The sequence below is a fragment of the Geotrypetes seraphini genome, chromosome 10 (genome assembly GCF_902459505.1).
Source record: "Geotrypetes seraphini chromosome 10, aGeoSer1.1, whole genome shotgun sequence".
NCBI lineage: Eukaryota > Metazoa > Chordata > Amphibia > Gymnophiona > Dermophiidae > Geotrypetes > Geotrypetes seraphini.
In genome coordinates this window covers 30,228,839-30,243,845 of record NC_047093.1, presented here as the reverse complement: position 1 = coordinate 30,243,845, position 15,007 = coordinate 30,228,839, and the positions used below count along the sequence as shown (strand labels likewise).

The following is a 15,007-nucleotide window of genomic DNA, read 5'->3' as shown; positions in this document are numbered from 1 at the left end:
CTTGGCATAGTTTTAGTCCCCATATCACTATATGCTTCTCAAGGGAGATGTGCATCTAATTTACCCTTACCCATATCACTCTATGCCACTCTTAAGGAGATGTGCATCTAATTTACCCTTAAATCCTAGAACGGTGGATTCTGCAATTACTTCCTCTGGGAGAGCATTCCAGGTGTCCACCACTCGCTGCGTGAAACAGAACTTCCCGATATTGGTCCTGGACCTGTCCCCCCTCAGCTTCAGTCTATGTCCTCTTGTCCGTGTCACATTGGACATTGTAAATAACTGCTTCCCCTGCTCCATTTTGTCGAATCCTTTCAGTATTTTGAAAGTCTCGATCAGATCCCCTCGCAGTCTCCTCTTCTCAAGGGAGAACAACCCCAGTCTCCTAAGTCGTTCCTCATAGTCCAGGTTCTCCATACCTTTCACTAGCTTTGTTGCTCGTCTCTGCACCCTCTCTAGCAGTTTTATATCCTTCTTTAGGTATGGAGGCCAATGCTGGACACAGCATTCCAGGTGCGGTCTGACCATGGCTCTGTAGAGCAGTATTATAACTTTCTCTGATCTACTTGTAATTCCCTTCTTTATCATACCTAGCATTCTATTTGCTTTCTTCGCCGCCGCCACCACACATTGCACCAACGGGTTCAGGGTCCTATCTATCAGTACACCCAGGTCCTTTTCATGTTCGGTCTTTCCCAGAGTTACACCTGACATACTATACTTGTGATCTTTTTTTTTCTGCCTAAATGCATCACTTTGCATTTTTCCCACATTAAAATTCATGAATCTCTTCACAAAGGAGCTCAATAAATCCCAATATATGTATTTTAAGACAAGATATAAGGTCAGACAATTGTGAAATAGATTTTTTTTTTCTCTTAAAACCATACCCTCTCCTTTACAAAGCCGCATTAGCGTTTTTAGCACCGGCCTTGGCGGTAACAGGTCAGACGATCATAGGAATTCTATGAGCGTCGGAGCTGTTACCGCATTAGTTCGCACTAAAAATGCTAGCGTGGCTTTGTATAGGAGGGGGAGACTTCTTTAAAGATTCACTGAACCAGCATGCATTGCAGGATTAGGAGAGCCAACCAAGACAAAGGATGTATAGCACACTCAGGAGTCATTCTAAAATGGTGCCTTTCACTTCCAAGGTACAGAATCTAATCTAATCAGGATTTCTTGATCGCACTTTTCCAGAACAGGTTCAAGGCGATGCACAAGAAGAGAGGCCCACGTAGTATCAAGGGGAAATTTCTACAGTTCAAATGTAGAGGAGGAGAGTGTGGCGCAGTGGTTAAAGCTACAGCCTCAGCACCCTGAGGTTGAGGGCTCAAACCCCGCACTGCTCCTTAGGCGGTAAAATACCGGCACGCTAAACCAGCTGGAACCATTTTAGAGATCATTGTTAAAGGCACGGTGAGTTTTGGTGCCTTAACATAGAATTTACTGCTAAGAGACCAACAAGAGGCTGATTGAATCCATGGGACTCTCAGCAGAACGCAGGAGGAAAAGCAGGGACCTTGTGCAGGAAATGTTACTAAGACATGTACAAGTTAGTTCTACTGCAGACTGTTACCTCATGTCCATAGAACCGCTCAGGGGGAATACTGGGACCCAGGTCTGTGTCTCCAGCTTCGTCCCACTCAGGCAAGATTTAACATTTACTGCAGAAGGCTCCTTCACCTGCTTGGGGCTGGACCGTGCCTGTCCTCTTCGTGCCTCTGCCACCACCGCTGCATGCTCCATCACTGTCCCACGGCTCAGAGGGTACTCTATCATCCCGCAGCAGAGCCTCAGTGTCCGAGGAGAAACAACTGCTATCGGAGAGCCGGGGGATTATTTCCACTGGCAGCCTCCATGTTATCCGACGAAGGTCAAACTCATCACCCAGCAACTGGACGTGCTTCCACTTGGAGCCTTTTGGAACAAGTCAAGTACTCATGTTGGCATAGTCTGCAGGTGTGTGGCAAAGAGGGAGGGGCCCACCACCTACACATCATCGTCAGGAACGCCTCTGTACAAACATGGGTGCCGATGACCCATCTAAGGTGCCATTTTCTGAAGGACAAAGTTGATAGCTTTTTACATATTTTGCCTTTTGTATTGTACTGGCCTATCTCAATAGCAATCTCCACACCTGGCCAGTCTAGAATTTTCTCTCTGAAATATTTTGCACCACTTTAACATAGATAAAGTTTGTGAGTAGGCGTTGCTACTTTGTCAGAGGGCCCTTGTGAGAGATAAAATGTCTAGTCCAGGCCTCTCCCACTCTGCCATTTTTAATCTTATCTTCTATAACGAATAATACCTCACTGATGCAGACATGTTTTCTGGTACGGAAAGGAGGCAATGGGTTATACAATGAGTAGACTGTATGAGATGGAATGTGCCAGAAACCCGTCAATAATGCTGGGAGTTTGGCATTGCGATCTCTCTCATCCAATCTTTCCCATTCCTTACCCAACACTCAAGAACGAAAAAAAAAAAAAAAAGTTAAATAAACATTTATTCCATTCTCAGCATTGCTGAACTTAAACCCAGAATGTAGCACTTCATGGACTCTCCAGATATTAAATCACATTCTCCATTTTCTCATTATTTTCATTCTATTAGCAGACTCCATCTCTATAGGCACATACTGACTGTGACTGTCATTCTGAACACGCGGCCCTATAGGCAGGAGGGAGTGGGTCTGGAGATGTTGGGGGATGTGTGGGGGTCCGGAGATGTTGGGGGAATGTCGGGGGTGGGGGGGAGTCAGGGGGTCTGGAGTTGTTGGGGGATGTCATGGAGGCATCCAGAGATGTCGGGGGGATGTCAGGAGGAGGGGTGTAGGGAATTGTTGGGTTTGAGGGAGGGAGAGACAATTTTTTTTCTCCCTTCTGATTCAGCTGATCCTAGCAGGGGAGTCCGCGATCAACTGAGCCGGTGTCAGTTCAAAACCGTGGAAGACAAAGGCGCGCGCCGACAACTGAGCGCAGCGCGGAGGCGCGCACTGAAGAAAATAACTATTTTTAGGGGCTCTGACGGGGGTGTGTGGGGGGGAACCCCCCACTTTACTTTATACAGATCGCGCCATGTTGTGGGGGCGTTGTGGGGGGTTTGGGGGGTTGTAACCCCCCACATTTTACTGAAAACTTCACTTTTTCCCTAAAAACAGGGAAAAAGTTAAGTTTACAGTATAATGAGGGGGGTTACAACCCCCCAAACCCCCCACAACGCTGCCGCGATCTGTATTAAGTAAAGTGGGGGGGCTCCCCAACAAAACCCCCCGTCGGAGCCCCTAAAAACTGTCATTTTCTTCGGCGCGCGCCTTTGTCTTCCGCGGTTTTGTCTATGAACCGCTGAGCCGGCAGGACTGCACCGATACCGGCTCAGCTGATGAGAATTCCCCTGTTGCGATCAGCCGATGGCCTTTCAGACAAGGTAGTTTGGTACGTTTGAAAAACTTGCTTTTGTGCGTTTTTCATATGGACATTTTTATATTTGAGAAAGGCCAAAAAAGATAGATGTACTAAGGACCAAAACATCTACATAGGTCATTCTCAAAAATAAAAGATAGACGTCTGGCTGTTTTGAGAATGGACATTTTCTCTACTGGATTTCTGGACTTTTTTCCCCAAAACGTCCAAATTAGGCTTAGCCGTCCTATCGAAAATGCTTCTCTATGTCTCTGCCTACACTACCTGATTTGCACAAAATTTCTGCATCTGCCCTCTAACGGACACACTTATAAACTGACCACAAAAATGTAATACTAGACTTGAAATCCATAGTGAACTTATCAGGGATGTAGGATCAGACATATCTTATGGCATTAGAAGGTGGCTTACAAAATTCCTGGAGGAAGTAGAGAAAAGAAGTGGCCAGAGAATTACGAGGGATCTTCCCAAAAAGTTTCCGTGTTTTTATTTTTTTTTTAAACACTATTTATTAAATATCTCAAAAGCAACTTTTACATATAATCTCCCTGTTGCCTGACTGGTCACATGACACCCTCTTACCGCTTCTCCTGCCCCCCAACAATTTCCCATGAAAGTACGGAAACGTTTTGAAGAACTCTCATACGTTTTTATTTGACGCAGACCCCCACCTATGACAGCCTCTGTCCTGAGGATACTTTGCGGAGTCTCATTTTTAAGAAAACTTTCCCTCTTAGGCTCTCTGAACCGCGTGTACCCCTGCCACAGACGCCTATCAAAATGGACGATTACCAGACACAGAAAAATAATACACGTACCGTATTCATCGGCAACACTGGGGCGCTTGCTGCCTCCTGGTGAGCGCATGACGTCCGTGCTGTACATCAAGTAGCTGTCATATTCCTCGCCTCCATCAGCATCGATAATTGGGACATCAGGAATGATAGGAACTATGTAAAGGTGTCAGAGAATACTAGTAAGGATCTCACTGACAACGATGGAATCAAAAGGGCTCAGGTTAGCTCTACCCCCACCACTTCTCGTTTCCCATCATAACTCAGACTGTAGACTTCCCCCATCACGGTCTGCTTTGCTTGGAAGCTACAGCCAGTGGCTAGGACATTTCGGGTGCATCATGTCATGGATACGTGACAAAAGGTTTAATGCTGTTTGGCAGACAATAAACCTAATTTCTTAGCCACATATTGCCTGGTGATGCTGCCAGTCACTTTGACCGTGAATACCACCTTTCTAGCTGGCAAATTCTCCAGATTATAGAGATGCTCAGGCTGGTCCAGCACACTCCCCCGGGCGCTAGGAGTCAGCTCTGGAAAGGGACATGGAGGCTGAAGCACAATGGCTCCACTTCTACATGGATGAGTTTCCTGCAGCTTTTTTGCTTTGGTAGAAACTCTATGAGCACTCTTGCCCAGTAAGGGGGGGGAGGGGCGGACTGCCCCTGGCACCGGCACCTCCCTGCCTTCCTGAGCCACGCTCACGCCCTCCCTTCCCTGCCCCCTTCGCCAGTGTGAGCAACTATTCTGGCCTCTGCTCGCGCCGGCCTGGCTCCCTCTGAAATCACTTTTGGGTCACGGGACCAGGAAGTGACATCAGAGGGAAAGCCTACACCGATGCGAGCAGCAGGCTGGAGAAGCTGCTCGCCCTGGCGAAGATTAAAGAGATACAGATATGGGAAGGGAGGACGCAAATGAGTCGTAGAGGAGGCACGAAAGGAGCAGGGGGGGCACCACCTACCTCCGCTACGCCACTGCCCTTGCCATTACACCTGTGCAACTGCTCAACCAACTAAGGTCCCCCCATACTAGTGTTGCTAGAGTGTTAATTTTCTTGAAGATCAGTTTAACCGAGCTTTAGGAAATCATGGTGGAGTTGACTGTTTTGAAACAATACAGAATAGCGACAGGGGTTTTAGCGCTTTGAAAGAGAAACTACTTAGGATTCTGCAAGGTCACCTCAGGTTCATGGTTGGCAATGGCGAGATGTCGTAGCATCTTGGTTGGCATACTCACATGGGATCTTTAAGGGAGTGAACTCAGGGGGGCGGATACTTGGAATGGGCAGACTTGGTGGGCTATAGCCCTTTTCTGCCACCATTTTCTATGTTTCAGCTACTAACAAAGCTGAACGAAAAGCGTCTATGCGGATTACAAATTATTCAGGTACCCGAGCTTTTTTCCCTAACTGTCCCGGTGGGCTCCCACTCTAACTAATGGGGGGCAACGGGGATTAAGTGACTTGCCCAGGCTCACGAGGAGCTGCAGTGGAAATTGAACCCAGTTCCCCAAGGTCTCAGCCCACCGCACTAACCTTTAGGCAGCTCTTCCACTTCTCACTGAATAATAAGATTTTCAAAAAAAAACGAGTATGGAGAAATGCCGGAAATGACCACATCGGGCAAGGGTTCGTGGGTCAGAGGGCAAAGATACTCACTAGATATGGGGCGTTTGGGCTGTGTGGCCAGGTTCATGGTAGCATCTCTCACAGGTCCCCACCCGGCTCCGTTCTTGGCTCTCACTGTATAACGATATGGCTGGGATTCTCTCAAGTTCTCGATCAGGACCATCCGTTTCTTTGGGACGTCGATCATCACCTTCTTCATCTGTCCGATGGGTCCTACAATAAAGGTAAGCATTGTAGGCCTAGAATGAAATGGCTGGAGTGGTACAATTTTGTAAAAACGTGTCACTCTTTAGGAAGTTTCTTAAGACACACATCTTTGTCCTAGCCGTTAATTGATTGAAATAATTTAGGTGGACATGGGACTGTGACAACTATCCTCGCAGAAGAAAAAAAATATGGTTTTCCAGGGTGGTCTTTTCTCCTGATTTTACTATTTGTTATCTAATAATGTACTGTAAAGTTTATTGTACATCTTTGTATATACTGTGCATGTTTGTTTGTTAGCCACTTAGGTCATAAGGGGATTATACAATTTTTAGATAAATAAATGTTATTATCTTCTTTTATGTTTAAATTTTTTTATTGATTTTATCAAAAACATCTTACAAAAAGTGTAACAGATTATCCTATATAATAAAACCCTAAGCGCGCATGCGCACTTAGGGTTTCGTGTTCCCTGCCGCCGTGTTTTCTGATCCGTGGCTGGATTCTATTTTAGAATGCGGCGGCAGGGAACACTCTGGCCACTCCCCTCCTCCTGCCCTCGCTCACCAACCATTGGAGAAGCGCAGGCAAGCTCTCTCCCTGCATGCGTCCTGGCCGCCCCGATTGCCCTCCGTGGCTGTATTTGGCGGCGGCAGCTCTCAGTACTTCCTGCCAGGCGTTGCTGGAGGAGCGTCTCTAATCTTCCCGCAGCGGACCCGGGGGAGGGGGGGCTGACATTGCGCCTTAGAGCCTGGGCACGAGCTGGCCATGGCCCGAAGGCGGGTCGCTGAACGCAAGAAAGCGCCCCATGGCTGGAAGCCTTTGTCAGCCCGCTGAACACAGGTACGGTGCGCGGCCCCCCTTGCTTCTCGCCTCGCTGTGAGGAGGGGGGAAGCTGCGGGCTTTTAAATGCTCTGGATTTGAAGCTGGGGTTGAAAATTTGGGGACATGTGAGGGAAGGAGGCTTTACTAGCATCCGTTAATGTTACGGGCTTAAACACTAGTTAATCAATAACATTCTTGAAAAGCACTTATGTACTATAACATGAATACCAATAAATCAATCCCCTTCCCCTTTCTGGATTTGTATGTAGAATATGAAATTTTTAATATGGTAGGTATACATTACTATTAAATTTGTTTAACGTAAGAATCTAATGGACCCCAAAGTCTTATAAATCTTTGCGATTCATTTATTTTTTTCTGTATGCATTTTGCTCATATCTGTAATACAGACATAGGGTCTCCCACCAAAACAGCAAATTCAACCTATCCCATTGCTTCCAGTTCTTAGTAGTCATTTGCAATGTTATTATCTTCTGATTAATGCTGTTGACAAGTGTTAGTAACTAAAATGGGACCTATGCTATATAAAGCATATTAGTCTGCGGCAATGTAACTGCAGCTTTTAGTAAATCTGTCCCTTAATGTGACCAGTGGTGTTGTAAGAGGGGGGCGGACCACCCCGGGTGCCAGCGCTTCTCCTCTTCTCCGCCACCCCGTGTACAACTTGACATGTTCACCGACGCAGGCAGCATCTTCCACCTGCTGCTCGTGCCTACCTCGCCTCCCTTCTGATGTCACTTCCTGATCACGGGACCAGGATGTGATGTCAGAAGGGAGACGAGGCCAGCATGAGTAGGAGGTGGAAGATGCTACTTGAGCCAGTAAACATTTCAAGAGGTATGTGTGTGTGTGTGGGGGGGGGGGTTTGCTCAAGTAGCATTGAAGAGTAGGGGGTTCTTGGCATGGCAATTCTGGATGCCACTGCCCCGGGTGCCTCCCTCGCTACGCCACTGAACGTGACACCTGTGTCATGTATACAACACAATGCAATAAAGAACAAAGACTATTTTTAAAGGGGTTCCAATTGCAATTGAGTACTTGAATCCCTGGGTTTGAAAGTTTCCATTTACAGTATATTACAGTAGCCTTCTCACAGCTACATATGGGTTGAGGAAGAACGGAACACTGGAAAGACTGAATTTTTAAAGATAAGCATGCTTTCTCAGAGCCCCAGTGACAAAAATAGCAGGGCTAAAGTCCCCATCTGCAATTCAGTGAATTCTTGAAAGAAACCCCTGTAGACAAAAATGGAATGAGCCTTCTACACAGTGACATTTTCTGTACAGAAGAAATTAATAATGGCATCAGTCTTTGCCACCAATAGATCATTCCTGCCCTGGGAAGATTCACCTTAGGGTTAGGAGGGGCAGGAGGGGCTGAAAGGACTGAGTGAGGATCCAGGAAGAAGCTTTTTGTAGCGGCAGTGGGGAACTGGCATTTATTTTGCTTCATTTTTCATGCTTAATATAATTTTTTCCCCTTTTTTTCAAGCAAACAGCATAAAAGAATAACTAAAGAAATGAAAAAAAATAAATAAATAAATAAAATGGAAACCAAACATAAAATGTCTGTACATACCCCAACCATGAGATGAAGGACTGTTCTAGAAAAGCTAACATCAGCAAAAGTGGAATTCAGTAGGATTGTCAAAACCTTCAGAAGAGGTAGAGGTAGGCTAAAAACATTGGTTTTAAAACGGGGGAAAATAAGGTAGTCGGGGCCTAATTGGTAGTCATAAAAGATGTGCAATAGTGGAGCTGGAGGAAGTACAGGTAGGTCAGCCTCAGGAGCTCAGGAGTCAAGGGGCTGGATTAAGGAATGGAGTGACTGCCCGCTGATCTGGACCAGCCATTTCAGGCTCACCCTCTCCCCTCATTTTTCTCTGCAGGCTGCCTGGAAGGGAGCAGCCGGAGCAAAACACCCCTGCTGCTCTGGGGTCCAAAAGGAAGTGGTGGAACTGTGTTCCAGCTGTTCCCCCAGAAATTAAACACCTGTGTAGGGTATCTCTCGATGATCCTTCACCATCAGATAACTCATTTCCTGTCCCATAAAGCTATTTCCTACTGTTCTCCCTTAATCACACATCTAATCAAATTAATAGTATAGGACATGCCATGTTGGGTCAAATCATTGGTTCATCAAGCCCAGCATCCTGTTTCCTGACAGTGGCTAGATTGGTCCAGTTGGGATACTCAGATCCTGTTCCATGACGCTCATGTCTGGAAGCAGGAAACAGAGACATCTTGGGCTATCTAGTTAATAGGTAATGGGCCTGCCCTCTAGGAACTTTCTTTGTGGTTGCCCTTTTCTTGCCTTTTCTCGTTCTGCTTTATCTAGCAACTTATTTTTACTGTCCTCAAGAGTAAATTTTGGCTGTGGCTTGGCCATGGTCAGTGTTGATTCCTTCAGTGAATTAATAAGCCATCCAGCAAGTTGTCTGTTTTTACTCGAAAAGAGGAGGCTGCGAGGGGATATAATAGAGACTTTTAAAATATTAAAAGGATTCGACAAAATAGACCAAGAAACATCGTTATTCGCTTTCTCAAATGTGACACGGACAAGAGGTCATGGACTGAAACTGAGGAGCAGCAGGCTCAGAACAAATGTCAGGAAGTTCTGTTTCGCACAGCGAGTGGTGGACGCTTGGAATGCTCTCCCGGAGGAAGTTATGACAGAGACTACCATTCTAGGATTCAAGCGCAAGTTGGATTCACACCTTCTTGCAAATCACATTGAGGGATACGGGTAATCAAGGTCTCCATCAGGGAGCACCTAGCTTGGCCTCCGCGTGTGCGGGTCGTCGGACTAGATGGACCTAGGGTCTGATCCGGTGCAGGCGTTTCTTATGTTCTTATGTACTCCTCAATAGACAGTACGTTCCGAGCCCCGAGAGGCAAAGGAAAGAGAAACCATGACTTACGGTTTTCCTCATTGACCGGTGCATATGCAACCTCATAGGCTGTGATATCTCCGTTGGTCTCTGCAGGCTCGGCCCAGCTCAGCTGCGTCACAGTGGAGGAAATCACATTGAAAGCCAGACGACCAGGTTCACTTGGAACTGGGGCGAGAAACAAACAGTAGCATGTTGAATTTTTTTTTCACATAGAACAGGAAGCATTCCTGTCACTGGTGTTCACTAACTCTCTTCAAGACATTCAAGTGTCCTCAAATTAACAATCCTTACAGGAACCAAATAGCGGGAGGAAAGGCCAAGCCAATAAGGATTCTGGATGCTTTATGTGTGAGGGCCTTGGAAGCAGTGTTTTTTCATGTAATAATTATTTAATAATAATAATTATTATTTATTTATAGCCCACTGTACCTTAACAGTTCAGAGCAGTTTACAACAAAGAGAATCTGCCAGACACAGATGAAATACAAATGGAATTATATAACTTGCATTTGTTGGGTTTCTTTAGCCAAAATTGTCATACGAAAGATTTCACAGATTTCTTTACACATTTGGCAAGGGATAGAATTCACAAATAAAGGTTTCTCAAACAAATCTGTCATACAAATAAGATTTTACAGATTTCCTAAACATTTGATAAGACCATGAATTCATAAATAGTACACTTAAGGTTTTGCTCCAGACACTAGCCTGGTAAGCTAAAGTTTTGTCCAGGAATCTTTTTACAATACATCCTTTAGCGTAGGAAAAGAGAATAGAGAAATTCTCCGCTTGGGTCGAAGGTTTGTAGAGAAAACAAGGTGGTTGACACGATAAATGGGAGCAAGTCCTGCCAGGGTTTTGTAGCACAAACATGCAAGTTTGAAAATAATTCTATTGCTTAATTGTTAAGTTATTCATCAGTGTTATTGGGTTAATTTTGCATTTTTATTGTTTATTAGTTGAATATATTATATGTTTTATTGCCTAGCTGCTTAGAATTTTAGGTTTGTGGCATATACATTTTTTTAAATAAAACAGCAAGATGAAGAACCCAGGGCTGAGCTATGAGGCTTTATGGAAGATCAATAGTCCGTGTCCCATTTTAGGATTATGAACCGACGCCTCATTAACTGGACAGTTTGAGGCAGGCCTGGATCTATTCTGTTGCATTCATGGACTTATTTCTGTGTTTCTAGGAAAAGCAGGACTTGAAGAACAACAACATGAAGTGGCATAATCAGGAATGGCTCATCCCATTTAGATGACAGACCCGCTTCACAACTTCCTCACATCCTTCCCCCCCCCATACATAAGCAAGATGCTGTGTGCAGGAGAGATTGGGCTTGGCCCTCATCTACAGACAAGGGTTGACTCAGTTGATCCGTTCAGTAACTTCGAGTTTACGCCCAGCAGTGTCTACAGTGAGCTATCAAGGCTCAAGGTTAACAAGGCAATGGGGCCTGACAACCTACACCCCAGGGTGCTAAGGGAGCTGTGTGATGTCCTGGCGGAGCCACTGTCCAAGCTCTTCAACCTCTCCCTTAGCAAAGGCAGCGTTCCGTCGGACTGGAGGACGGCTAATTTCATTCCACTCCACAAGAAAGGCTCTAAGATGGAGACAGCAAACTACAGACCAGTGAGTCTAACATCGATAGTAAGCAAACTAATGGAAACTCTAATAAAACACCAATTGGATAAGATCTTGGATGAGGAGAATCTACGGGATCCCCGTCAACATGAATTTACAAAAGGGAGATCGTGCCAATCCAACTTGATCAGCTTCTTTGACTGGGTGACGGGGAAGCTAGATATTGGGGAGTCCCTGGACATCGTGTATCTGGACTTTAGGAAAGCATTTGATAGCGTACCACACCGCAGGTTGCTGAGCAAGATGAGTTCTATAGGATTAGGTGACACATTGACGAAATGGGTTGGGAACTGGCTTGGAGGTAGGCTTCAAAGGGTGCTGGTGAACGGCACACCCTCTGAAATGACGGAGGTGATCAGTGGAGTGCCACAGGGCTCGGTCTTGGGCCCAATCCTATTCAACATCTTTATAAGGGACTTGACAGAAGGGCTTAGGGGTAAAATAACATTATTCGCTGATGACACCAAACTAAGTAATGTAGTGGGCAAATGCACACTAGATGATGTTTCAATGCCCGACAACATGATGCACGACCTACTCCTACTGGAGTGCTGGTCTAGGTCCTGGCAACTCAGCTTCAATGCCAAAAAATGCAAAGTTATGCACCTGGGCAGCCAAAATCCATGCAAGACTTACACCCTAAATGGCGAGATCCTAACAAGAACTGAAGCAGAACGTGACCTAGGGGTGATCGTCAGTGAGGACATGAAGGCTGCCAATCAAGTGGAGCAAGCTTCATCCAAAGCAAGACAAGTCATAGGTTGCATACGCAGAGGCTTCGTCAGCCGAAAGCCGGAAGTCATTATGCCATTGTATAGATCCATGGTGAGGCCCCACCTGGAATACTGTGTGCAATTCTGGAGACCGCATTATCGCAAGGATGTGCTGAGACTGGAGTCGGTTCAGAGAATGGCCACTCGGATGGTCTCAGGACTCAAGGATCTCCCATACGAGGAACGGTTAAACAAATTGCAGCTATACTCACTCGAGGAGCGCAGAGAGAGGGGGGACATGATCAAGACGTTCAAGTATCTCTCGGGCCGCATAGAGACGGAGGAAGATATCTTCCTCTTCAAGGGTCCCACGACAACAAGAGGGCATCCGTGGAAAATTAGGGGAGGGAAACTACGAGCTGACACCAGGAAATTCTTTTTCACAGAAAGGGTGGTTGATCGCTGGAATAGTCTTCCACTACATGTGATCGAAGCCAGCAGCGTGCCTGATTTTAAGGCCAGATGGGATCGTCACGTGGGATCTATTCACAGGGCAAAGGAAGAGGAGGGATCTATTCACAGGGCAATGGTAGGGGAGGGACATTAGGGTGGGCAGACTGGATGGGCCTTGGCCCTTATCTGCCGTCTATTTCTATGTTTCTATGATCTGTCTAGGCAGAAATCCCCATCTCCAGCGCATACGATTTTAGGCGGCAATCTGGAGTTTAGATTGGATTACCTGTCTTTCCAATTCCATGTAGGAATGAATTAAGATTTAAGTATTGTACATATTTTCTTGTTCTCTAAGGGCCTCACAGTCCAGGAGGGGAAGTTACCAACTTGGGTCATACTTGGCTCACTTTTACTACACATTAGAGAATGACATGTTGAATAGCCACGGGTAACCCGCCGAAACGGGGACGTAAAAAAAAAATGGTCGCCGCAGGGATGGGGAAAAGGCCATTTACCACCTCATGGAGCGGTGAATGGCCTTGTCCCCGCAGTTAACTGAGGATCATGCTGAAGATCGCATGGTCCAGCTGCCCCCTCCCTCCTTCCTCCCAATCGCGGTTCGGGCATCTCCCTCCCTCCTTCCTTTCCCTATTTTAATTTTCATCTTAACAAGCCGCGGGGGCCTTGAAGTCGCGTGTGGCTGCTGAAAAGTCTTCCTCTGATGCAACTTCCTGTTTCCGGTTGCATCAGAGGAGGACTTTCGGAAAGCTGCACGCGACTTCAACGCTCTGGCGGCTTTTTAAGATGATAAAGTAAGCCAGTGAAGATAAGGGGAAGGAAGGGAGGGAGGGAGCTGCTGGACCACGGCGGGAGGGAGGGAGCTGCTGGACCAAATGAAGGGGGTGGAGAGAACAGACGCTGTACACTTTGGTGGGGAATATATGTGGAGGCGGGGATGGAGCTCACGGTGATGGGACGGGGACAAGCTCACGGGGACGAGGCGGAAACGGGGACACATTTTTTCCCCCTTGTCATTCTCTACTACACATAGCAGTGATTTCGATTTCTAGAGACATTTCTTTTTTGTTTAATTAAGGGGAGAAGTTATCAACGTTGGCTACCATTGCACTATTTAATGGTTAATCCAGTATTAGTAAATAGGTCTCTTTCCATAAAAAGGAGCCTAAAATAACACAAGTTAGTGATAAAATAACGTAATCGCAGCCCACAGTTGATAACTTCTCCTCTTAGTGTAAAGAGTTCCAATCGCTGGCATCCAAAGCTCATATTGTGATGTCATAATGCCTCATTCCACCAGTGCCCAAGAGCCAACCTCATCAGTGATGTCACAATGGCTTGACTGCCCTATACCCGGCTCACTTACTTATCAACATGGACTACCATTAAGATGTGTTATTTAACTGTTATTAATAACTAAGTCTCATTGCATGTACTAGCTCAGCATGTTATGAACCGCCTAGAACTTTTTTGGTATGGTGGTATATAAGAATAAAATTATTATTATTATTATTGCATAAAATGAGACCTGCGCTAAAACAGCACAGGTTACTGGTAATATTACACACCTTAACACCAGCCCATGTTGATAACGTTGTACCTGAGGCAATTGAGGGGGAAAATGACTTGCCCAAGATCACAAAGGGCGTTAGAGGAAGAGAAGGGATTTGCATTCTGATGCCCCAGGTTCTCAGTCCACTCCAGTCTGGTCAGCCAAGTGGCCATGCACTAAGTAAGGAAGGCCAGAACTCACCATCCTCAAGAGTCCTGCAGTGGACAATGTCAGAGTAGGGTCCCTCCCCCAGGGGACTGTAGGCGCATACGCGCGTCTCATAATCGCAATGTGGGTACAAGTTAAGCAGCTCTGCTGAGGGCACTTTGGTATCAGTAATTAGGGCATCCGCTTCAGGGTCTCCCTGGATCCAGTACTTTACCTGGAAAGAAAAACAGACAGTGAAGGACCTGTCTGTCTTGGAGTGCATTTAGGCAGGGTAATTCAGCTTCTTCTTTTTTTTTTTTTTAATTAAATTTTTATTTAAGATACCAAAATACAAACATCAATACATAGGCATAACAGTATATACACTAGACATTGCCATGGGGTACCCAACAAGTGCTTATCATATGCTGTCACCCTTCACCCAAAACAACCCCATCCCTCCCTCCCATACAACCACCCCATGCCTAAAAAGCTTTTAGACTGGCATGAGGTTATGAAAGAACAGTCGAGCGCACCCCCAACATAATAAGGTAGCTCTCTCAAGTAACCTATGTATTGGTCATAGTAACATAGTAGATGACGGCAGATAAAGACCCGAATGGTCCATCCAGTCTGCCCAACCCGATTCAATTTAAATTTTTTAATTTTTTCTTCTTAGCTATT

The 15,007-nt window shown here is 45.9% G+C and overlaps 1 protein-coding gene across 8 annotated transcripts in view; it reads right to left on the bottom strand.

The window, feature by feature from the left end:
• Positions 1–15,007, bottom strand: part of ITGB4 (integrin subunit beta 4) — a 159,313-nt gene that overhangs the window by 23,316 nt on the left and 120,990 nt on the right. For 5 of the 8 annotated variants that reach the window (XM_033962471.1, XM_033962470.1, XM_033962472.1 and 2 more), the window contains exons 29-33: positions 14,378–14,558; positions 9,820–9,957; positions 5,880–6,062; positions 4,247–4,378; positions 1,690–1,923 (exon numbers count right to left, since the gene is read on the bottom strand). In XM_033962471.1, the coding sequence (XP_033818362.1) occupies positions 1,690–1,923; positions 4,247–4,378; positions 5,880–6,062; positions 9,820–9,957; positions 14,378–14,558 (868 nt within the window). The remainder of the gene's footprint in view (positions 1–1,689; positions 1,924–4,246; positions 4,379–5,879; positions 6,063–9,819; positions 9,958–14,377; positions 14,559–15,007) is intronic. The other 3 variants (XM_033962474.1, XM_033962476.1, XM_033962477.1) reach the window with 1 other exon arrangement.